Below are 26,536 nucleotides of genomic sequence, written 5' to 3' on the forward strand. Positions count from 1 at the left end.
GTCACCAGATAGACTGGTTTTCTGATCCATGCCCCTACTTTTTTTGTGGGCAACAGATACATATCTGTATTCCCAGTCATGTGAAATCCATAGATTAGGGCCTAATTTATTTATTCCAATTGACTAAATTTCCTTTTTAACTGCTGTAACTCTTTGAAATTGTTGCATGTTGAGTTAATATTTTTGTTCGGTCTGTTTAACCAGAAAAAAACTCTGGGTAGTAGTTATAGCCACACCTTTTCCTGGTCAGGGAGAAAAAATAAAAATAAATTAAAAAAAGGGCCTGGCCCCTATTACATGAAATACAACTTGCAAGCAACTACACAAAGTTGCTCCCCAAATTGCCAGTACTTAGCATACAATGCATGCAAAAATACAACATTTGACCACCAGTGAACCCTAAAACTGCATGACTCACGCCCGACAGTGTTTTCAAAGAGTAGTTGGAAATCAAAAAGCTTGGGCGCTATACTCTGAAGTATATTTATGCACGTGTTATCAAATTAACTCAATAGTGTACTGTACTAAGTATTTGGCTCAGAAACAATAAGTAGCCTCTATAGATCCAATGGTTTGCAGAACGAAGGAAACCAACTGATGAGCAAGGAGGTAAATCTAAGAGTGGCAGAACCCAAAGAAAGGAAATTACAAATTGAAAGCAGTGAAAATATTTATTGAAGGCACAATTTCAAGAAAAGTTTAAGCTATACAGAACACTAATGACCAGAAGGGACCCATTTTTTGTTTGTTAGAAAACAATTTAATTGTGATGTTTGCTTTTTACTGAGAGGCTCAAGAGAAAGGTCCCAAGCTGTAATCAAAATAGATGTTTTATAGATATAAAACCTATCGTTTCAGAATACCTACTTTGTGGTACAAAAAAAAACAATATACAGGTTTTCACCCCCCCCTGAATCACCTCACTTGAAGAAATCCTGCCATCTTAATGTTAAGTGATTGAGGTTGTAATGATTTTAAATGCTGTGCAATTTTGCATAATTGGGAAATCCACTCCTGGTCTGGGGTATGCAAAGCAAGTAAAATACCTTTAATAGAAATACATGCTACATATTGATATGGAGACTAGTGTCACTTATTCTTGAGTAATCTACAAACAAATTTTCATTCTTCTGCATTGCTGGTGTCCAATTATGAATAGGTCAGCATGTAATAAACTGGTGTTCAAGAAAACTAGTGATGGAACAATGTCTGCGCACTGTGGTTCCTCACATGACCCTGAAATTCTATTGCTTTGCACCAATTTAAAATAAGGAACTTGATGCACAATTAATTGTGAGAAAAGAACCTCAACATTTTCCCAATATAAAATGATGCACGTGTGGAATGTCCAAGTATTAAGACTGATAATTACCTTTTAAAATGTGATCTACAACAAGTGTCCACCTTCACTGTAGCAAGCGCCCAGAATCACTGCAGACCTTTACATTTATGCCGGATGTGTGCATTTCCTATGAGACTGAGGGCACTTAAGGCAGGAACATCCGTTCATTACGTAAACATACGATTATAAACAGACCAAGAAAGGCTTCGTTTGAAAGGCACTTCTCCAAAAACGCAAGATGGATTTCAATTTAAGTTGAACGTTGTCCAGATCCACAAGTCCAGTCCATAGACTACCATGAACGAGGGTGCCGTATTGCCGTTAGCAATGACCGCATTAAGGTAAAGTCACAGCCCTGTACAATAAGGCTACTAACCCCTCACGGTAAGGCCTTCGAAAACACTAAGCCGAGTAACAGACGTATGAAACTCTTCACTCCTGGTTTAGGAGCACATGTAAACATGTGAAATAACCATCATTCATCTTGGCATTCAACTGACAGACGCTTCCAATTCTAACGTTTATTTTATAATTCACAGCAGCAGAGTCACAATAGTCTGCTTTTGTCTGATCCCTGTAAGAGCCTTGTAAAATGTGCTATAATGGGCAGGCAGACTACCACAACTCTGTGGCAGCGCATTATGAATAAAGCTGTGTATACAGGTTCGCTAAAATAACTTGCAAAAAGGCCTCATTTGGTTTTGCGCTGTAGTGTATCACAAAGTTGTATAAATATGCTAAATTGACAGCCACTGCATCAGGAGAGGCAAGCCATTAAGACAAATCATAAGACATTGTAAGCCATACTTATCAGGAAAGTTCTAGTAAGACCTTTGCTAAGGCACAGTCGTTAAGGCAACCACTGACCAATACCTATAAGCTACAACCAACAGTATATAGGAATAACAATGTGTACAATACTGGATTTGTACAAAACTTATTGCATAAATTTCATAAAAAATGCAAACCTACATCTAGACATACAGTAAACAAGACTAATAATCACAAACCCTGGTACAAGGGGTTTACATATTTAAAAAATAAAAAAGCTAGATAATGAGTTGTGGATTTTATCTTCAACTAACTAGCTCATCTTAATTTTAAAATAAGACTAAAAAGAACCTTGATAATACATGGGGGAGAGAAATGAACCACCTTGTAATACATTTTATACAAACGGTAAACCCATATCAGCTGTAAACCTGGTCTTCGCAAGCAAGGATTGGAGAGAGGAAGATAAGTAAAATTTTGTTTTGGCTGTAAAATGCCAACGTATCAAATTGAAGGACATAAGACTTCTGGAGTAACGGACAGAAAGCATCTGAAGGCAAAGAGGACATGAGGCATCACAGAATTACCTCAGAACCTAGTGGTGTTGGAACCCAAAGGCAAATGGAATTTACCAAAAGACTGAAGTTTAGGCTACGCCAATCTCTTAAATCAGACAGGCAAGTGTAAACTACTTCTGTCGGTGCAGAGAGCAAGGAATTAATTTACCTCGCAAAGGCAAGATGTTAGAAATATAAAACTTTTTTTTACCCAGTAAAATCGGGTGTGCACATTTCTTTTCCATATGGTTTATAGGTCGACTTACATAGATATGCGTATATAAATATACTAGGAATGATGGAAGTGATTGCTGTGGTGGGTGCTACTTCGACTGAAGAGTCGCTTCCCCACAACTTGACAGACAGAGGTCGTGAAGGGATGGGGCGGCCCATTACAAGTAGCGTTTTGGGCTGCACCCCTCAGATGGTAGATTTGGAGAAGGAGACCCTCAGGTGGTGGTTCTCACCCAGGTCGTGATTGTGGAACTCGATGAGGGACTCTATGGCCTCCTCAACTGAGCTCATCTGGACCAAGGCCATCTTGCGGTCTTTCCTAAAAAAGAAACATTGCACACGGTCAAATATGCAGCCTTTCCTTAAACATTCAAAGGGATAATTCAACCAAAATGACATTGTGGTTTCCTTACCCTGTTGCAGTATATGGACAAGGCATGGCAACAATCCATGCCTTGGTTTAAGTTACGTTTCACTGGCACTGTTTCCAAGTGCTAATGTTTTAGCATTTATGGCACACATCTCATTCAAGTCATAGGACCAATATTAGCATTTATTCATTCATGGGAAACCCATTGAGACCAGGGCCTCATTCTCAAGGGTGCCCTGATCACTGTAATACAACAAATCAATACAATGAGGGCAATCAATACAATGTTTTTAAAAAAACACCCGCAACACAATTTTTGAAAAATAGTTACATTCCTCAGCTACTAGGTCCAACATTAAAATTGCCTGATCAGCACCAGAACATTCACTGGTAATGAGCTTTGTAAATTGTTCCAACAGTGATGTGCATTAAAACTAAAGGTTGATTTACCCAATTCGGTAGGCACCCGAAGAACCTCAGTTAACCAATCCTGTGAACCAGTTTGGTAACTTATGTTGTTAGGCAAGTCGGACAACTCAAATGTAATTATTCCGCTGCTCTATCGTTCGCTACATAGTGCCTTAAAGTATTCACTCCCTTGGATTTTTTCCCCACAATTATGTTGTGTTACAGCCTGCATTTAAAAAGGATTAACATAAGATTTGTCACTGGCCTACACACAATACCCCATAATGTCAAAGTGGATTTATTTTTACAAATTAATAAAAAATGGAAAGCTAAAATGTCATTGTCAATAAGTATTCAACCACTTATGGCAAGCCTAAATAAGTTCAGGTGTAAAAATGTGCTAAAGTCAGATGCATGGACTCACTGTGTGCAATAATAGTTAACATGACTTTTGATTGACTACGTCATCTCAGTACCGCCCACACAATCATCTAAAGGTCCCTCAGTACCCCACACACCATCATCTAAAAGGTCGCTCAATACCCCACACACCATCATCTAAAAGGTCGCTCAATACCCCACACACAATCATCTAAAGGTCCCTCAGTCGAACAGTGAATTTCAACCACATAAACCAGGGTCATTTTCCAATACCTCGCAAAGGGCACCTACAGGTAGATGGGTAAAAAAAAAATGTTTAAGCAGACATTGAATATCCCTTTGAGCATTAAGTTATTACACTTTGGATGGTGTATCAATACACCGTCACAACAAGAATACAAGCATCCTTCCTAACTCAGTTTCCGGAGAGGAATGAAAACATCTAAGGGATATCATGAAGCCAATGGAGACTAAAACAGTGACAGTTTTTTCCCTATCACAGCCATTAAACTGAGGGATGGCTCAACATTGTAGTTACTCCACAATACTAACCGACTTCACTGAGTGAAAGGAAGCCTGTACAGAATTAAAAAAATATTCCAAAACATGCATCCTGCGTACAACAAGGCACTATAGTAATATTGCAAAAAATGTGGCAAAGCTATTAACTTTTTGTCCTGAATACAAATTATGTTCAGGGCAAACCCAATACAACACAGTAACGCGGTCCATATTTTCAAGCATAGTGGTGGCTGCATCATGTTGTGTAATCGTTAAGGACTGGGGAGTGTTTCAGGATTTAAATTTTTTTCAGGATTTAAAAAACAGAATCGAACTAACCACAGGCAAAATCCTAGAGGAAAACCTGCTTCGGCCTGCTTTCCACTAGACCGAGATTTCACCTTTCAGCAGGACAATCACCTAAAACAATGCCAAATCTACACTGGAGTTGCTTACCAAGAAGACAGTGAATGTCCCTGAGTGGTCAAGTTACAGTTGACTTAAATCTACAGGAAATATATGGCAAGACCTGAAAATGGTTGTCTAGCAATGATCAACAACTAATTTGACAGCGCTTGAAGAATTCTTTAAAGAATGGGTAATGTTGCACAATCCAAGTGTGGAAAGCTCTGAGACATACCCAGAAAGACTCACAGCTGTAATCACTGCTAAAGGTGCTTTAGAAAGCATCGACTCCGGCATGTGCGTACTTATGTAAAGAAGATATTTCTGTATTTCTTTAAACATGTTTTCACTGTCCAAAGGGTAGGAATACTTTCTGAAGACAGTCAGACTGCCATCATTGAAGTTGTTTGTGGTGATGTCAAAATGAGGGGTGTTGTACAAAACAAAGCCTTTGAATCTTCTCAAACCAATCAGAGTATGAAAGCCAAAGACGAATTTTCAAACACTGCATTACCCATGTGTGTTCTGGCTCTGGCCAACCCATTGGTTTTTGGAACCAGTCAGATGATCTAGAATGGATTTATATTCAAGAAATCGTCAGGGAGGTACTACGACCCAGACGCATTGCATTTGGCCAGAGCAAGGAGTTTGGGTAGCCAGGCAAGCATAGTAGAGCTTTTTAAACAAAAAATTGTGAAGTGAACTATAGGACTTTAATGAGCACCAGCAAACCTTTTGATACAGGATGCAGTGCTGAGTATTCAAACAGTCACCTGCGATAAAGCGTAGGGCACTATGGTAGACGGCATTCAAAAGGTTTCAGAGGAGCGGCTGCTGCATTCTGGTAAATGGTGTCACCCTAGTCAAGAACTGGCAGGAAAGTTGACTGTACAATCTGCTTTTTAGGGAGAGGCAAGATCTATTTCTGAAAAATACCACTTCAAATCTTAGTTTCAACTTGGTCAGTGTTTAAGACTTTAAATCCAAAATATATAAGCAGGAACCCAATCGATGGGAGAACCATTCAATTAATAAATATGTAGTACATCAAACATTTTTGCCAGAATTCAATAACATTTAGTCTTGCCCACATTAAGTACAAGTTTTTACAAAGGCAACAAAGTTAGATTGCAACTAACAACGACTGGTCAACAGACAAATATTACACTTTAACCGATAGACAAATATTATTTATATAAAATAGTAAAGCGAACAGGTCCCAATACCGACCCTTGCGTTACACATTAATAGCCAGAAAACTAAACTTAACGCCATAAGAAATCGAAGTGTTCCGTCTGACAGAATTTTCAAACCACTTGCCAGAAGCCTGTTCTATGCCTATATAAGGTAACTTTTAAAATGAAAAAAAAAATAATAATAAAAAAGTATGATCTAAGCAATTTAACACTAAAACATGCATATCAGCTGAAACGATGCCATGTTCAGGTCTAAAACCAGACTGGTGCACATTAACTTCTTTGGGATAGGGGGGGTGGTATTTTGACAACTGTATGACAAGCATGCTGCCCAAAGTTAACTGCGTGCTACTCAGGCCCAGAAGCTAGGATATGCATATAATTGGTAGATTTGGATAGAAAACTCTAAAGTTTCTAAAACTGTTAAAATAATGTCTGAGTATAACAGAACTGAAATGGCAGGCGAAACCCCGAGGACAAAACATAAAAAAATAAAAATAATTCAGCATACCACTGATTTCAATGCCTGGCACTTTTATAATAGGGCGAAATCGTCACCGATTGCAGTTCCTAGGGCTTCCACTAGATGTCAGTCTTTAGAGTTTCAGGCTGGTTTTTGTAAAAATGAGGGAGAAGTTGTAGTTTTTCTAGGGCCTCCCATTTTGGCTGTAGTGTTTCCAAGCGCATGGCCGAGAGAGTGCGTTCTTTTTTATTTATCTCCGGTAAAGACAATAATGATTCTCCGTCTGAAATTTTGTTTATTTGCGTATTAGGGTTGATTATAAACGTTGATTGACTTGTTTGGATAAGTTTATTGGTAACGTTTGGGATTCATTTTGTAGGAAGGAAACCGAGTGGATTATTGACTGAAGCACGCCAGCTAAACTGAGTTTTTATGGATATAAAGAAGGAATTAAATCGAACAAAAGGATCATTTGTAATGTAACTGGGACATTTTGGAGTGCCAACAGATGAAGATCTTCAAAGGTAAGGCATATACTATATCGCCATTTCTGACTTTCGTGTCGCAAATCCCTGGTTGAATATTATTTGTTATGCATTTGTCTGCTGGACGCTGTCCTCAGATAATCGTATGGTTTGCTTTTGCCTTAAAGCCTTTTTGAAATCTGTTCAAATCTTGTTAATCCTTGGCTGGATTAACAACAAGTTAAGCTGCATTTTGATATATTGCACTTGTGATTTCATGAAAGTTTAATATTTATAGTAATTTAATTTGAATTTCTCTGCAATTTCACCGGCTGTTGGCCAGGTGGGACGCTAATGTCCCACCTATCCCAAAGAAGTTAAGAATAGAGTGAGAAGCTGTGAGTTTAGGGATTATTTATTTGGAAATTGGACAGCCATTATCTAAGTCAGAAGGATCTCATTTTATGTTGGGGACGACGTGCCGCTTTCTAGATCTTCAGGATAACACAAGAAACAATTGTCAAATAAAACATGGCAACGGTTCTGCAATAAGTGGGGCAGAAAGCTGCATTAAAAACAGGATTAAGTGAATCAGACCCTATGGATTTTAAAACATCAATCTTTAGAAAAGCACTTATTACATCAGAAAAATGGTAAAGGAAAATAAAGTATGCGAGTGTTAGAAAAGACTGTACAGAATGATGCACTGAGTCAACTAAAGGACTCCGGAATGAGAGGAATTTTCAGAAGCTATCCTTTCACATAGGTGGCCAGCTGAAGCAAAATGGTTATTAAAAGCGCCACAAAATGTCTAGTATGGGACCAGAGGCTGTCATAACCTGCTGGGGCAACGAAGGGGTGAAGTTTTGTTTAAAAGATTTCACCACTTTCCAGAAGTTGGCTGGATTACCAATCCTCTGTAAATGACTGTTGAGCGTCACAATCAGTTTTAGATAATTTCAGATGATTTGAATGGGATTCATGATGCGAATGATTTGAATGGGATTCATGACACACATTCTAACATTTCTGAATTTGGAAACAGTGCCAGGGAACCTAAACCAAAGCATGGATTGCTAGCATACCTTGTTCATAGACTGCTTACAGGGTAAAGAAACCAATGTAATTTTGTTATTTGGGTGAACTACTCCTTTCTCACACGGTCAGATACAGTGCATTTGGCAAGGATTCAGACCACTTCCCTTTTTCACATTTTGTTACGTTTCAGCCTTATCCTAAAATTGATTTAAAAACTTTTTTTTTGTCCTCAATCTACACACCCCACAATGACAAAGTGAACAGGTTTAGACATTTTTGCACAATTATAACAAAATAGAAACAAATGCCTTATTTACATAAGTATTCACACCCTTTGCTATGAGACTCAATTGAGCTCAGGTGCATCCTGTTTCAATTGATCCTTGAGATTCTACAACTTGGAGTCCACCTGTGATAATTTGTATTTATTGGACATGATTTGGAATGGCACACCTGTCTATATAAGGTCCTACAGTTGACAGTGCATGTCAGAGCAGAAACTAAGCCAGGAGGTTGAAGGAATTGTCCGTAGAGCTCCGAGACAGGATTGTGTTGAGGCACAGATCTGGGGTAAGGTACCAAAATATTTCTGCAGCATTGAAGGTCCAAGAATGCAGTGGCCTCCATCATTCTTAAATGGAAGAAGTTTGGGAACCACAAACCCTACCGAGAGCTGGCCACCCGGCCAAACTGAGCAGTCGGGGGAGAAGGGCCTTGGTCAGGGAGGTGACCAAGAACCTGATGGTCACTGACAGAGCTGAACCTGATGGTCACTGACAGAGCTCCTCTGTGGAGATGAGAGAACCTTCCACAAGGATAACAATCTCTGTAGCGCCGCACCAATCAGGCCTTTATGGTAGAATGGCTGGACGGAAGCCACTTCAGTAAAAGCCACAACAGCCCTCTTGGAGTTTGTCAAAAGGCACCTAAAGGACTCTGACCATGAGAAACAAGATTCTCTGGTCTGATGAAACCAAGATTGAACTCTTGGCCTGAATGCCAAGCGTCACGTCTGGAAGAAACCTGGCACCATCCCTACAGTGAGGCATGGTGGCGGCAGCATCATGCTGTGGTGATGTTTTACAGCGTCGGGGACTGGGAGACTAGTCAGGATCAAGGGAAAGATGAACAGAGCAAAGTACAGAGATCCTTGATGAAAACCTGCTCCAGAGCACTCAGGACATCAGACTGGGGAAAGGTTCACCTTCCAACAGGACAACGAGCCTAAGATAATGCAAGAGTGGCTTCTGGACAAGTCTCTGAATGTCCTTGCGTGGCCCAGCCAGAGCCCGGACTTGAACCCAACATCTCTGGAGACCTGAAAATATCTGTGCAGCGTCGCTCCCCATCCAACCGGACAGAGCTTGAGGGGATCTGCAGAGAAGAATGGGAGAAACTCCCCAAATACAGGTGTGCCAAGCTTTTAGCATCATACCCAAGATGACTCGAGGCTGTAATTGCTGCCAAATGTGCTTGAAAGTACTGAGTAAAGGGTCTGAATACTTACGTTTTTTCATTTTTTTATACACACAAACTTGCAAAAAAAAAAACTAAAACATGTTTATGCTGTGTCATTATGGGGTATTGTGTGCAGATTGATGACGCCATTTTAGAATATGGCTGTAACGTAACAAAAATGTGGAAAAAGGTCGAGGGGTCTAAATACTTTCCAAATACAGACTTTCCTAAAGACATCATACACGCGAGTAGATATAATTTTTTTTTAACCTTTTGGCTGTTTGAGAGGGGAAAAAAAGATAACTTACTGGAAGAACTTGAAGGCCTTGACCATTGCACCGGAGCTCGCAAACAGCATCTTGAGGTCATCCTCAACCACAGAGGGACTAAAAAGAAAGACATTGTAAAACTTGATAAGCTTTTAGCAGTAGTTTACCAATACATTTGTAGAGTTTTTTTTTCAAACCACGAAAGCGGTACCTCAGGATTAGCAGCTATCGAACGGGTCGGTGGGCTCATTGCAGGAGAAACTCCTCCAGTCTACTTACGGGATGTTTGAGAGGTGCAGGGTGGCTGAGGGAGGGAATATGTTGGAGTAGTTCTTGGAGCCGGGCTTCTTAAAGCGGTGCAGGGGTGAGTTGCTGTAGTCCTTTGTCAGGCCCTGGTCCTCATGGCCCTCGCGGGGCAGCTGGACATTGGTGTGTTTAGACAGGGTGACACGCAGCGCTTTCCCGTGGAGCCTCTGGCCATTCAGGTGGCTCATTGCTGTTGAAAGCAGAGGTTAAGCAGTGTGAGTCTTCTATTCAGAGTTTGGGTATATTTCCATCGCTAAATAACCTCGGGTTATTTATTTTTTAATCCCTTCAGCATAATTTTCAGATGCACATCACTCCCTACATATTGCTGTTCAGTTGGAACTAGTTCTTGGATTTGTTGGAGGTATTCCTTCCCAGGAAGGTTTAGCTGGGCCTTACCTAGCTGTGCCTGAGTCCCATCAGACATCTGGATCAGAGCGTTCTCCTTCTTGTTGAACAGGATCTTCACTCTCATCACGTCGCCATATACACCTTCACACAGATTTAAGGGGGGGGGGAACAACCATTTGAAAATCAATTTAACTCTAAACCAGACCAAGCCATCCAATCAAAACCATGTCTTTGGGCACTTAAGATTTGGTTAACACCCATCTAAGCACCACAGGGAAGCTTGTGTATATGAATAACTTCAGTTCATAATCAAGATGCTCCTCCAATTATCTAAACGATAAGGGGGGCAAAATACATTCTAGCAAGAGTGACTGAAGCCACTGATGATCATTGCAATATTGCATCATGGCCACTAGTGGGAATTGGTAATTTACCATCTGAGGTACTTGTGACTTTCCTACACCATAAAAGCCCATTTAAAAAAGATCAAATTGTAGGCTACCGTTTGTACATCGGTTTTAATACATTCAAAGAATTGGAATAGTCTGAGACAGGCTGTGGAACTTAATGTCATTATACTTGGACAGAAAAGGTAAAATAAGGGATTTATGTAGTTTATCAAGGAGGATATTACTTTTGCGTCTACAAAGGGACGCCTCCCTGGTAAATTGGTAAAAAACATTTAGGAAGATGAAGGCACTTAATGGTTAAAAAACAGACTGCAAGTCAGAAATTTAGAATAAGGATCAGAAGGAATGCAAAATTGGCCATATGTACTCTGCACAAATGGGAGTCTTGACCATTAACCAAAAGCAATTGATACAGCGTTCATAAAGGGCATGCAAGATGACAAAAATCAAGCATGCAAACTATGACAATAGACAGATGATAAAATCTAAATGTACTGTGGCAAAGTTACAGCATCTCACCGAACTTTCCACAAGATGTTCTTATAAATTAAAAAGCACAACGTGCAGTCTTGTCATTTGCACTATGTTTAAAGGAATATTTAACTCTGATCTGGAAATTATTCATAGGTTTTCTTGACATGAAATTGGTCCATAGTATTAAAAAGACTAGTCTGCAATATCCATATAGCGTGGGACCGAAAACTGCAGCATTGAGACATTGGCCCAAAATTGCATTTAAGGTCCACGTATTCTTGACCAATTTGGCTTAAGTTGATGATCAGACTCAAAACCGTAACTATAGACCATTTTCAGAGAAAGAAAATAGTTGGATAAAATGTCAAATCAGTGTCCCTTTAAAGACAGCTGTGGACAGACACCCCATGAAAATGCTGCAACTTTTTGCCAAGTGTCTCAAATCAACACGCAAAATATTTGAAAACTAAAACAAGAAAAAAAAACTGAAACAAATTAGTTAAGAAAAAGAACAGAACAAACAAGTAGTAATAATAAAAAAGGTGCTAATGATAACATACCGAAAAGAATAAAGAGGCATTGGGGCGTAACTCTCTTTATAAGACAGCAGAGGAAGGCAGCGGAGGGAGGAAGGGACAGGAAAAAGATCGGAGGCAGGAGAGTGGAGGTTCAACATATCATCCACAGCGGAGGCAGTTCCACGGGGAATGGCAAAAAAAAAAAAAAAAAAATGGTGGTTGGATCATGAGGGTTAATAAATTGGACAGGAGCAAAGAATGGGAGGAGATTTAGAGGTGGTGGAGGGGTGGTATGTGACAATATGATATGAGCAAAGATAAGTGGATATGTTTACGTGTGCGTTTATATGCATGTGATGTGTACACAACGGATGATGTGGAATAATGGTTGAGAGAAGAAAGTGGGAGAGGGAATTCATGGGGCGTGCAGTCAGTTTGGCAAAAAAAAAAAAAAGTTTCCAGGTGAAGGTATTAAAACCAAAAAAGAGGGGGAGGGGGAATGGGGAGGGAGAGAAACAAGAAAAGGAGGTAAAAAACAAGGTCAGTATACAAAGAAATATGAAGTGTTCCATCCAGTATAGAATGTGCTTTAAATCAGAGTGAAGATTACAAACCAACAATGAAACTAGGAGGAATGATACATGAGGCTGAGACAATACTTCTAGAATTCTGTCTGTGTTGACGTGCACCATTACTATTGAAGAGATACATTCTTTAAATTAATGATTCTAGAAATATTTGTTGGGCTTAAGCTGAAGGCCATGTTAAATGTAGAAAAGCAATATTGCCTCTAAATCGGATGAAAAATTGCACTGCATGTATGGAGGTTACGGAATGAGCTGTCCAATAATTTAAAGTTTATCATGCTCAGTAGATTAAGAGGGACTGGTACCGTTATGCTGATGAATAGAATGTTAAGAAATTCCACACAGTTAACGTACAATTTATAGGTCCAACTGGCTGTATGGTAAATAATAGTTATGTATGAGGGCGCAAATAACCTAAAGCTAATCTTCAATTTGAATGAAAACTTAGTGATTGAACGAGTCAACAAATGAATATTGATGAAGTTTGTGTATGCTAAGTGTTTGCATCTACTGCTAGCGAAAATTCGGTAACAGGGATGGTATAACACTTTCAGAGTAGAACAGGAGTGAGGAAAATCACTAGGGAAAAGCCAAGAGCTCTGCTACACTGTACGCATTGCAGTACTGAAGGAAGTTGACAGTAATGGGGGCTCAATATCACCGATGCATGACTTAATGCATGGTTTGTGTGGGTAAAGGGAGAGGCCTGAAAAACATTTTCAATAGAAGTGGATACATTAACATCAATGTTGTTACACGGAGAGCCAGCATATAATACACAGCCCAATTTACTTGGCATGTGTCATGTGGGCCCACTGAAACAGCCATGTCCAAATAAGGGCTGCAGTCCAATTCTCTCGCCAAAGTGTGCTCTCATTCACTCCCCTGCATGAATTTACAAGAAATGTACTGGTGAGAGAAATTTGGTGAAAACTCACGAGGTAGCCCATGCTTACAACAATCAACTTCTAAATGCACGAGGGGTGAGTGAGCAAGTGCACACTTTGGGGTGCAGGGTAGGGAACAGGAATAAAAACCCACGTCCACAGAAGCTTCACAGCTGGACTCAGTCCATCTGGGCCACTATGGGTCGAGAGGGAGTCAAGGAAGGACTAACCTCTGGGTTGAGGTTGCTGACCAGCATGACACAGTGGCCACCGGAAAGTTGGTGGAAGCCCATTCTGCCTGCAGCCGCCGCGGCTGCAGCCACAGGCATGGTCAGTTGGGCCAGGCCTCCGGGGACACCGTGCATCGTCAGGCCTGCAGAGGGAAGCAAACGGGAGGGAGAATTAAAAAATAAAAATAAACTTAGTGCACAGGCTCCTGAATGGGTTGGTAGAGAAAAGGCCAGACTGGAAGCCGCTGAGCACGACTGCTAATAGGTCAAGGTCCGCAAACGTTTCAAAGTTGTAGTGTTGCCACTCAATGGTAGTGGATGAGGCCAGCTTCCTCCTTAAAATGTAAAGTATTTGTGAAAAGGTCCATGTAACTACAATCCATCGATGTTGGTCAGGAGCGAGGCAGGTGTCAGAAAGAGGACGATCAGACTCACCTGTAGCTTGCTGAATGGCGAAGGCCGGGGGGAAGGCATGAGCTCCTGCGTACGGGTTGGCTGAGATGATCCCGGGAGCACCTGGAGAATCACACATGGATACAGAGGAGTGTTAATTGATTAGTTGCCTTCAGTTTATTGTAAATTATACAAATATTACATGTTGAAAATTATTGGACAGGTGAAGGGTACGGGTTCAGCCGCATAGCTTCCACCTGTCCAATCATGTCTAACTGAGAAGGGAAGAAGGAGGGAGGTAAATTTAAAATGTATTCACCATAGTACTCACCGAAGGCTGCAGCCATGGCCTGGTGGTCGATGGAGGGCTGGCTGTCTCCTGTGGGCAGGTCAGGCCGCGTGTAGTCACGGCTTTTGTCGTTGTTGTACTTCACGTTCAGGCTGGTCAGCTTGGAGAAGTTGATGCGGAGGGTGCAGCAGGCGTTGTAGATGTTCTGCCCATCTAAAGACTTCACCACAGGGCAACAGTTTCAGCATTAAATCAAATTTGATTTATCACATGCGCCGAATACAACAGGTTATACACCTTTCCGTGAAATGCTTACTTACAAACCCTTATCCAACAACGCAGTTCAAGAAGTTAAGAAAATATTTACCAAATAAACTAAAGTAAAAATGTTTTCATAAACAATAAAACTCCATTAATGAGGCTTTATAGAATGGGTACTGGTACCAAGTCAATGTGCAGAGGTACAGGTTAGTCGAGGTAATTTGTACATGTAGGTAGGGGCAAAGTGACTATGCATTAATAATCAGTGAGTAGCAGCTGTGTAGCACCACCTAGTATATAGGTCCTGGATGGAAGGATGTTTGACCCCAGTGATGTACTAGGTAATGGTACAGCTGTAGAACTTTGAGGATTTGGGGACCCAAGCCAAATCTTTCCAGTCTCCTGAAGGGGAAATGGTTCTGTCGTGCCCTCGTCACGACTGTCATAGTATGTTTGGACCATGATAGTTCGTTGGTGATGTGGACACCAAGGATCTTGAAACTCTCGACCCGCTCCACTACAGTCCCGTCAATGGGGGCCTGTTTGGCCCGCCTTTACCTGTAGTCCACGATCAGCTCCTTTGTCTTGCTCCCATTGAGAGGTTGTCCTGGTACCATACTGCCAGTTCTCTGACCTCTCCCTATAGGCCGTCTCATCGTTGTCGGCAAAACCCAAAACACTGTTATGTCGTCAGCAAACTTAATGATGGCGTTGGAGTCGTGTTTGGCCACGCAGTTGTGGGTGAACAGGGAATACAGGAGGGGACTAAGTACACACCCCTGAGGGGCTCCAGTGTTAAGGATCAGCATGGAAGACGTGTTGTTGCCTACTTTTACCACCTGGGGGCAGCGTGTCAGGAAGTCCAGGACCCAGTTGCAGAGTGAGGTGTTTAGTCCCAGAGTCCTTAGCTTATTGATGAGCTTCGTGGGCACTATGGTGTTGAATGTTGAGCTGTAGTCAATGAACAGCATTTGCACATAGGTGTTCCTTTTGTCCAGGTGGGAAAGGGCAGTGTGGATTACGTCATCTGTGGATCTGTTGGGGCAGTATGCAAATTGGAGTAGGACTAGAGTTTCTGGGATGGTGGTGTTGATTTGAGTCATGAACTGCCTTTCAAAGCACAAAATGGCTACTGATGTGAGTGCTATGGGGCACTAGTCATTTTGGCAGGTTACCGTCGCATTAGATTGCATCCAAGGATTTGATCATTCATCTTTCAGACTATTCTTTTCCCACACTCTACATTTAGAACACAAAGTCAGGCTCTGAAAACACAATGAAGAAAAATGGGAGAGGAATAAGACCTGCTGTATATTATTGTGACAGGTAGATGGCACTACTTACCAGTTTAGCGTGCTGAGCGGTCAGACCGTCCGAGTACTGCAGCAGGGCCTGGAACTGGTTGTTTTTAGTAAAGGTGATGATCTTCAGCACTGTGCCGAGCTTAGAGAAGATCTGCATCCAAGGAGGGCATGGTCAGGGGGAATACAAGCTCAGACCTATATACAGTCAAATGTATTGGAAAGTGTGTTACCTGATGCAGCACGTCCAGGGTGACTGGGTAAAACAGGTTCTCCACTATAACGCGCAGAACAGGGCTGTGCCCGCCCATGCCCCCTGAGGCATCCACCCCTGCCATGGGCATGCCCCCTGCCATGGGCATGCCCCCTGCCATGGGCATGCCCCCTGCCATGGGCATGCCCCCTGCCTGGACTGCGTTCACTGCCTGCAGTGCCGCCTGGGCTCTCTGTGAAGAGAGGAGGATGGTTCAATGGAAGTGGCAAGAAGCAAGAGAATCTACAAACGCTCAGGTAGAGCTGACCTGACTCCCACAGACAGTCAATACGTTTCAATGTTCCGAAAGTTCTCATTAAACAGCCTCAGGTTAGTTGCAGGACATTTACAAGAAAATGGCTGTAAAAATAATTATTTTGGGAAGTAAAAGATTACATTCCAGGGTGCTGCTGACCACTCTGTCCGTGACATGTTTGTATACACAGTGGAAAAACTGGGGCCTGTTTGAGTGTAAAACACCTGGTGGGAAGAAAAACACTGAGGAACACCATGGAGAGAAACTTAGTTTCTACCAGCAAAACCCAAACATCTGGGAATGTTCATCTATACTGCAGCAGTGTTTATGTTACCTTCATTGACCTATTAGCAGATAAGACCAGAGTAGAGTAATTTGAAGGGGGAGTAGAGTGGACAGCTGTGGCTTCCATTGGTCGCCATTGGCATGCGATCTCCCAGGAAACAGTGTTTAGAAAAAGGGAGGGCCTTGTTGGGAGGGTGCATGGTACACACTAGACCATAAGATATATCAGTTGGACCCCAAATGATTTTCCAATCGCGTCGGGTCTGAACAACCATTTTTTCCCCTTTCATTCCACTGTTCCGACCAGCAAAAAAGTTCTGAACCGGTTCGAACCCCCAAAAAAGTACTGGTTTATATCATTCCTTCCGTTCCTTTATTTTTTTTACCTGTGAAGTCAACAACTTTCATTTATCTCATTAAATTACTTCAATCAGTGAGGATGTAGCAGGCAAGCTAGTTGTTTACCTTCATGACAAACAGACATGTGTAGCCTAAGGCCCAAGATGCGACAGATTTTGCAGGTGGGGAGAGCGAGAGGGTTGGGGTGTCATAAAGCGCTGGGTATCTTATGGATTATATTAATTAGCCACAGAATTATACCCACGAGAAGCAGCTCCTATAGAGGAACTTTGAATGTTCTTTGAGCCAGCTAGGTAACAAACTTGAGCTAAAAAACACATCTTTCCTTTCGGTAGTTAATAAATCCAACGTAAAACGCGATCACTAGGCCTATAGTATCCTTGACTAGCATTGGAAAAGGTTCCTGTTCTCTTGCTAATTACAAATCACTCCCCATCTTCTATATCAAGCTTGTAAGGTCAGTACAGTAGCCTATGTGTCGGACAGGGGAGGGGCAGGTAGCCAAAATACGCACTGGCAAAAAATTTCAGCATGCAGGTAGACACTGGAATAAGTCTGAGTGAGGACTTCGTATGCATGCGCTTTGTTGCAGGACAATTGTTTTTGGTGTGCCTGGAACGCAAAGTATTAATCAGTACCCGTGCTTTTAAAACAACGCTTCTGTTCTGGAACATTATGGATCACTTTTGTTCCAGGATGCATTTCAGTTCTTTGAAAAAAATCTATTTTCCGGTTTTCAGTTGTGTTCCCTGAACCGGGTCCAACCCCTGCAAGATATTCAGGGAAAGGTGAACTTGAGACACTCTGCGGAATAAAGTAGAAGTTGAACAAATTAGCAGTCGAATGCCGACAGCTCCATTTTCAGCAACAGCAGAATATAGGTTCATTCTGATTGGCTCAAGTCAGCTGACAAGTAGACTGGTGGTTTGTTTGTGCAACCACACAAGCCCTGGCAAGAACAGATAGTTTCCAAATGAGTCATTCTGACCCAGCAATACAGGAAACAGAGGAGAGAGCCAGAGGCCAATTCAAAATAAAGAAAACCAAAAATGTGGAATACTACCACAGAAAACTAGTCCGCTGTGGAGGAAACCTTCATGTTGGCTCTAAGCATCAAACACTAATTGCTCGGAGAAGCCTACAAAATGAAAAAGTCAAAATGAATGAAGAGTAATTATGAAAAAAGCTTCAGGGTGGCAGCTGAAATCCCTTGCTGATGTGTTTTGTAGACAAGCTCCTTTGTCCAAGCAACGTTGAAAACATGAAGCGCACTCGAGTTCAGCCTTCTCTTATGGCCTTCCAGAAGTAGTAAGCCTTCACAGATAAAGGGTTATGCAACTGCTGAGAAGGATGGAGCTGCAGCAGAGTGACTCACCACTTGGTTGGGGGAGTTGTCCGTCTTGAGCTCCTTGTGGTTGGAGTACTGCATGAAGATGGGGTGGTTGCGGATGACCGGCGTCACCGAGGAGTAGTAGCTGACCATGGTCTGAGCCGCATCCTCGGTGTTCATCTCTATGAAGGCCTGGACACAGGAGAATGCCATAAGAACAATTTCTGAAGAAAAAAAAAGTCCAGCTACGGATAGCAAGCGGGCCATATAATTTACTCTACAACAGTTGTATGCTCACTCTGGTTAACAGTTGGTTACTACTAGCTTATAAAATGGTAACTAATACACCCCTCCCCTCTGAGTGGAGGGCAAGAGAACCCTGCTAAATCAAATGAGCTAGGGTTGGCATGTGAGACCACTTACCTGGTTCTTTCCTTTGAGCATGAGCAGGTTGGTGACTTTGCCAAAGGGCAGGCCCAGGGAGATGACCTCAGCCTCGTTGATGTCGTTGGGGAGCTTGCGCACGTGGATGACGCGCGACGGGATGCCTGGGCCCCTTATGTCACCTTTGAATTTCTTGCTGTCATTGCCATTGGCTGTGGAGGAGAGAGAGCGAGAAAGAGAGCCTACTGTTGGGATGTACACCCTTTTGAAAATGCAGCCAAAATAGATCAGAATTGGATGTGGTGCTCAACCTTCGCTCATAGTGGATTCAAAAGTTTACTTGGTTGATATTAATACAAACGGAAGTTTAAACACTGACCTGCTGCGCTGGTCATTATATAGGGTCCGTTTGCCACGCAGGAGAAAAGCTCGTCTGATCCTCTCTGCAAAGGGAGAAGAACATGCTATTGAGACCAATGCAGAACTGCACCACCAGCGTCATTTTAAAGACATGACCAGCCTAATGACTGAATAGCACATTTTTCCCGCTTCTTTTTAGGTAAGACCTATGGTTTACAATGGAAACGGGAGAAACGTCTTGTCTCGTATTCATTGGGACCAAAAACGAAACTCGTAACAGCCACAGGTTAAATAAAACCACCCACTTTGACCTATCAAAATAATGGTAGACCGATATAGAAAATCTTGGCATAGGTTCTCCCCATCACAGCCAAAACAAAGATGGACTACTAGGCTGTCCCTTTACTAGCCTTTCCTGTCGACCTGTATGAAGGTACCGGGTGACCCATTGCCTTGTGACAATGGGAACAGGAAAAGGTCAGCTGCTTAGCTAACATGAAAAGTTATGTGAACCTGAGTCTACAGCCCCTGAGCTACAAGTAGAAGAAACAGACAAAGAAAGACGAGAGGAATGCGCATAGATAAGACCATACGCAGACTGACGGGGATCCAATGACCGGACTTGCTAACCACGTTAAGTCCTCTATGGCCTAAGGTGGGGGAGGGGGGGTGGTGTAAATGGACACAACCCAATCTCTCCCCATCCCAACCCCCACTGCCCTTGCATTTCATGTGCATGCATGCGCTTGTATGCATGTTGGGGTCATCTGTATTGGCATAGGTTTAAGGGAGGGAACCAGAGAATTCAGTGGGAAGGGAGGAAAAAAACAACTCGGTTTCTGGGTCGCCAAGCAGCAGGAATGAGAGGGCGGGAGGAGGGAGGGAGGGACGGGGGAGCAGAAACCCGAGTCATGGGTCTGGTGGTACATCACTCTGCAGTCTAGCACAACCCAGGTGGGTACTGGTAGGGGTTGATGGCTCAGATGGTGACCTGCTCACACTCCATAGTCGATGGACCAATCCCCCAAAAAACAAATTAGCTGAAAGCCTCAAAATAATTTTGCTTGAAACAAACTTGTGGTTCTTACATCACCTACATAGCCCAACTATTTTCCTTGAACTATAAGCCTAAACTGATAAAGAAAAGCATAAACCACAGTAAAACCTGATTTAAACAAATACAGCCATAAACAAACATACAATGCCCTATAAAACAGAGGTAGTATGCTTTACAGCGTGTGTAAAACAAGGCTGCACACCATCTGTCCTCTATAGTCTATAACACCAACAATAGGGGGAAACAGACAACGCTCAAGGAAATGATTCACCACCAGCTAGCCAGCGCTTTTCATGTAATCGACAAAGTGGACGGGAAGCGTGCTCTGGTTAACACAAGGAGTACACAGCTAAACAGCCTTCCGCAGTGCTGAGATGGCAACAGAATGTGCTCTCCTCTATCCCCACCAACCCCTCCAAATTCCACTGGTGCGAGACTCAATGAAAACCATATGTAAGGGGTATGGGGGCGAGTACAAATTGTGTGTAAAGGTCTGCAAAAGAGGTTTGGAAGCAAAAAGCATGTTCCTGGTCCTGCTACAGACTAAAAAAAATTACCACTTAGCAGGACTGGCAGGCCAAGTCAGAGCAGGCTTTGTCTGCCACCAACACAAATGGTTTTTACAAGAGTAAGGAGAACTTACTAATCAAATGGCCAGACTTGGGTTAAAAAAAAAAATACTTCTTAATTAAAGACATAACACTTGATATGTATTCAGTTGTCAAAAGTTAAGCCCGTTAAGTATTCTGTCCTATAAAATAACTATGCGATAGGAGAACAAGAAAACTCAGTTAAGCTGCAATGCTTTAAAAAATCTGTGCTAAGGCTTTCAGTTGGTTAGCAATGTTAATGAAGTGAGTGGTTTTCTAATGGAGTTTTCAGAGGGAGCTTTTGAGGGCCTAAATTAAAAGATTAGAAAGGTGTGGAGAGGGAAAAGCAGGGGGGTGAAAAAGACTGCGCAGGCAAACAGGAGACAATGCACCGCAAGAATGGGGTCGTTACCAGGGCAGCACTGAATGTCACTCCGTACCCATAGAAACCCTAGACTGTGGCTCCAGGTGAGGTGCGCTGCTAAGCCACACCCGTGACTCTTAGCCTAAATACACAAGGCTGATTCTCTTTAGACCCACAGCCACAAAATTCTCCTGGCTATTACCCTGCCGCACACAAGTGTTCGCAAAACCAGTTTAAAAGGCCAGTTCCGATAAAAATAGGGGAGCCTTGGAGGTGGCCAAGTGAGATCTTGTTACTTATCAACATGTAAATTATTGAACGGCAATTCAATCCTCTGCCTCTTAAAGCTCACGCACCGAAGGTGGATCTAGCATTCGTCTGCCTATCGTTCACAGCGCTGTGTTTTAGGGACCACCTGCTGTATACATCTGACTGACGAAATGTTTCAAGCCATCAAAAAATCGGTGCGCACTCGGCGAGTTGTGTTCAGAAGTGCTAGTACTCTCGGCCAGCAAACACTAATGGTGTGTCTGAACCCCTTAAAGCCACTACGTCGCGGCTCCCGTGAGTTTTAATCTAGTTCGTAGCCTATATGCTGGCTACCTAGAAACTTTTGCCAATGGTGACTGACATGATCAAACAGGCCACCCAGCCCTTTCCCATACTTTCCCTAATCAGCTTGTGTGGGGGGAAACAGAGGCCAGAGGGACAACATGCATGTTGAAAATGGGGGAAACATATTTACATGTGCTGAATTGGTTCCATTCACCCCACCAACCTCTCCCATCTTTGAGGAATGCGATTGAGAGGCCATCTCCACAGCCAAGGTAAATAGGCCTAGTCTTTACATTTAATAACCTACTCTTATCTTTAAAAAAAATGTAATGAAAAAATATATATAAATAAAAAAGGTAGAGCGCAACATTTAACAGTTTTCCAATCCTATGAAAAACCCCAAAATTACATTTGAGGATTGAACCTGTTGACTACACCTCCATAGTGGCATTTCAAGAATATTGACAACTATTACGTTGGCCTAAAATAGCTGCAGTCTTCTCCAGAATAACCACCACTTACCAAAATATAGGCCTACAATAGCACAATAACATCTAAGTAATAAAATATTGCACTCGCCTGGTTACAATTTTGCTAACTAAATGTTAAGGGGCAACAATTTGTACTGATCCAAATTACACAGTTCCACCCAAGATCCTCCCAACCATTTTGAAACAGTCAACAGGCCATTCTTTGAGGCCAGCAGTTTGTAATGACACACCCCGGGGGGAGAACAGGAAACACAAGAAGCAATTAGAAAAATGGAGGAGGGAAAAACCACCCGCATTCCAGCAAACAGCTCCCTTTTCCTGTGAAGATAACCTGGCTACATATTACCACCACCTTAAGGTTACCGATGTGTGCTGGCTTGCGTGTAACAAAATGGCCTTCTCATTTGCACGTGGTACCTGTAAGAATCAGTCTTTGTGCTGTGTGCTAAGAGTGCCCCTTGGCTAGGCACATACCACAGACGATTATCTCTGCGAAAAAGAGATGCGAGGAATGCAGTTGCTGTGGGGTGGCCTTTGAAGACCAAGCTGGGAAGCGACAGTAACAGCAGTCTGTAGAGCATAGACGTGCAACACGCACCGAGTCAGGAACACCGGCTCCGTGTGTTCGCTCGCCATCCCAAAACCACATATCCTGGATTCACTCAACATCAACATCCATCATGGGAATGAGACAGCACTTACAACTGCATATCTGCTGCGTAGAGAATAAAATTACTCAAATTTCCACCATCTAGAAACATCTGCTTTTGCTCAAGTTAGCTAGCCCTGGCCAATAGACTGCAGGGGCCATTTGATGGTAAAAGTAGGCATTTTCTTGAGAAAGGACTCAAGGGACATTTGGGACCAGCCTATGAGTGGTACAGCATTACGATTGGCTAACACTTACTGGGACATGTGCTGGTGTATCAGTGAAGAGACAAAAAGTCCTTAAGAGACAAGCGCTTGGAGGAGCCAGAACACTGGAATGTACCAAGAGCATTCCCGGCACAATGCCAAAGCTAACCAATAATTAGGCTCGACTGTTTCCACAGCAACAGCAATGTTCTCGCCACACAGGATGAAAACAGTTTGAGAAATGTAAACTTGGGAACTGGTAACCAGTGACAAGGCAAAGTGTTTTACTTTTGCTTTCCTTAATTGTATCCTTTACTTTGTGCATGCCTCCTCTACAGTTCAACATTGTTTAATCAGTCAACTACCATGCTAACAAAGGAACCTGTTGGGTGACTTGAAGCCAATTAAAAACTTGCGACCTAAGCAAACAGGATATTCCCACTGCCAGATCCAAACTGGTTGTAGGTGTGCCTTCACATGCTAGCTTCTTTGAAAGCTTTCATTTCTCATGGTGCAAATAGTTGGCATGGCTGCCGTAATAACAAGAATCTGATTAGGGATAAAATGCAGCCTGAGCAACAATTGGTCAAATCCGCACACAGCTACATCCATAGGTCATTCTAATCTGAAGCCTTTGTCAAACACCTCGTTCTGACATGTTGAAGCAGGGGAAAAGCGAAAGGAGAAAAGAGGGTGCCTACCTTTGTACCAACTGTAATATCGTGGACACTGCTGTGAAGAAAAGAGAAGACAGGAATGTTAGAAGCAGTAAGGATGAAAAATGTAAATGCCCAAATTAAGGTTAAAAGACTAAGAGGTTCACTATTGTATAGTTAAGATCCAGAAACCCCAAAAGGTAGAGAAAAGCTTTAAAAAAAACAGCTAACTAGATTTATTTATCAGTTGCAGAAAAGTTGGAAAGCAGACAGTCAGTCATTGGCTCAATTAGACTACTCAACTTTTTTAATGTGCATTTTATTGTATAAGTGTCTAACCTTAACATGAAGCAAAACTGCCATATAGGCTACCTAACCAACAAAAAATAGTTATGTCAAAATAAGAGCAGGATGTCACCTCAGAAAAAGCTAAGACCAAAGACTTCCAAAAACACTACCAAAATAAGCATGCTCTCCACTTAGGCCTGTACTAAAGTTAATAGGCAGGTTTCCATGGACCGAGGTTTATACGACAAAAGCAATGTCGCAATGTCCATTTTCTATGCGATCTTTCTAAATGTTGACAAAAAAATCCCTGGACAAGTTAATGGAAAAATAGCTAATGACTTTCATTTTAATTTAAGCTTTATTTAACTAGGCAAGTCAGTAAAGAACAAATTCTTATTTACAATGACGGCCTAATAGTGGATTAACTGCCTTGTTCTGGGGCAGAACGACAGACTTTTACCTTGTCAGCTCGTGGAGTCGATCTAGCAACCTTTCGGTTACTGGCCCAACGCTCTAACCACTAGGCTACCTGCTGCCCCTCATAAAGGAACCATGCAGAACATACAATTGTCAAGTTTCATAAACCGAATACGCAACAGCATTGGACATCTGGAGCGGTACTGCCACCAGTAAGTTCGGGTGCTAGATAAGATGTTACAGATGATAGTTTATTCTTTTGACACAAATAAGACTTGGGAGGTTGCCAAATGCCTCTCCACTTCTAAATGTATGTTGAATGTCCATAATAGGAATTGCTAGGAAGTAAAAAGTTAGAATTTATAATTCTACCAAGATTAAGTAGAAAAACATTGACCAATTGTCTAAATTGCATTTAAGGCAAAGCATTCCCTTGATACCCCCTAATGTTAAAGGTGGAAAGAGCAAACAGCAAACCGTTCCCTTTCCCACAGCTTTGCCCATGAAAAATGAGTGGTATTTGGCGGACACTCAGTTAAAGATTAACCTCCACATCCTGTTTCTCATGCAAGACAGCCAGGAAACTCAGCCCAAAAGCTCTCTCAAGCCTTCCTCCCATCTACCACCCTTTCTCAATCAGAATTATATTGATCAGCCACTGTGATCAATATAAATAATTTGACCAGTGGCTGAAAACAGCAGTAACATAATTATGTGCCGTTCTTCAGGACAAAAGGAATACACATATGCAAAACAGTCTTGTGGCAAATATGCCCCTCAAACTCCCATAAGCCAAATATCTGTTGCCATGACAAATTCCTTGTGGTTTCAAAGCCCACACATGACAATTTTACAACAAAAAAAAGCTAAATGCTTTCTTTACACGTTGGAATCTACTGAAAAATCAAACTATGTTCCATCTTTTAGGATTATATGCTTTCAGAGTAGACTTGATACAAAGTAGACAAATAAAGGCTACATTGACTGCAAGGGGGAGGATAAGCAAGACAATGCAACAGCTCAAATCACTCCCTCAATTCTCACACCAAGTCATTGCATGCTGAGAAACCTGATCACCACCATTATGGAGGTTACTTAGCATCAAAAACGGGCATCTCACAGTGCTACATGAATTAGACGTAAAAATTGATTCCAACATACAACACAAAAAACCTAAGTGATATAAAAATCTGCCTAAAGATCATGTTTATTATCCGATATTTACAACTAATGAACTGGTACCTTGCATTTAAAAATGTATATGAAAATAAGAACTTACTCTAGTTCAGTGACGTAAGTAGATCCCATAGGATACAAATCAGTCTCTAGACGGCTGGAAGAAATGTGGGGTTAATAACAAGCCTATAATATTGTATTTTCACTTTGCTCTGAATTTCAAGCATAATGATCGCTATAGCAATATTTAAAAAAATTCGGCATTCTCAAGTAGAGTATTGTTTCTCTAAAGGTCTGCAGCAGAAATATAACTTGTGTACAACAAGCATGGTTGGAGAACCACGTTAGTAACGTCATGGCAAGACTCCTAAAACTAAGTAAATAGCTATAGTTTAACCGTGAGCAAAGCTAGACAATACCGTAGGTAGATAGACCAGCTACATTACAATATCCTGGCAAACAATGTTGCAACACACAATAATCCAACGCCGCACTGCCACAGGTGGTTCCAATTTTCAGTGGATAGAACTAGTGCCTTAGCCAAGCTAGCATCCAAACCACAGAAAAACTAGTTAGTCCACTCAATATGCGTCACTGTCTTGCTTTTTATTAACTAAAGAGCAATTTAGTCTAGACAACAGCCAGGAAATAGCCTGCTAGTGTTAACTACAACGCCAAAGCAACAATGTTGGTTGGTAACTAACGACGTTAAGCATCTCGGAGTATCCATCACTGATGCACAGAAAATAAGCTTTACCATGTTTCCATCGCAACCAAGAGACAATAACACAATACTAGGTTAACTAGTTCATTTTCGTTACAGGACATATTTAATATAGCATGTTAGTTTGTTGCTCTTTTCTCGAGAGCATAACTTCTTCCTTGAACTTACCCGTCCATTGCACAACACGGAACTAGCTACACAAGTTAGACCAACAAGTCTGTTGCCTGGCTGACTTTTCTTATACCCTTACAAAATGGCGGAGAACAGAGAA

At 41.9% G+C, this 26,536-nt stretch overlaps 1 protein-coding gene across 4 annotated transcripts; it reads right to left on the reverse strand.

Annotated features, from left to right (window-relative positions):
* Positions 1-657: 657 nt before the first annotated feature.
* Positions 658-26,536, reverse strand: LOC106613576 (polypyrimidine tract-binding protein 1). 4 transcript variants are annotated; one of them, XM_014215981.3, is made up of 16 exons: positions 26,434-26,536; positions 25,645-25,698; positions 23,706-23,736; positions 19,112-19,175; positions 18,772-18,944; positions 18,394-18,540; positions 16,098-16,310; positions 15,908-16,018; positions 14,345-14,522; positions 14,056-14,136; positions 13,621-13,763; positions 11,959-11,992; positions 10,563-10,655; positions 10,137-10,353; positions 9,897-9,974; positions 658-3,223 (listed from the first exon to the last, which is right to left on the reverse strand). In XM_014215981.3, exons 1-16 carry the CDS (start codon positions 26,439-26,441, stop codon positions 3,091-3,093), a joined length of 1,758 nt encoding a protein of 585 aa, XP_014071456.1. In that variant the 5' UTR covers positions 26,442-26,536; the 3' UTR covers positions 658-3,090. The 4 variants fall into 4 exon arrangements, with proteins under 4 accessions (XP_014071456.1, XP_082812868.1, XP_082812869.1 ...); XM_082956742.1 differs by having other exon boundaries at positions 14,333-14,522; XM_082956743.1 differs by lacking the exon at positions 23,706-23,736 and having other exon boundaries at positions 14,333-14,522; positions 26,434-26,492.

The sequence above is a fragment of the Salmo salar genome, chromosome 10 (genome assembly GCF_965601325.2).
Source record: "Salmo salar chromosome 10, fSalSal1, whole genome shotgun sequence".
NCBI lineage: Eukaryota > Metazoa > Chordata > Actinopteri > Salmoniformes > Salmonidae > Salmo > Salmo salar.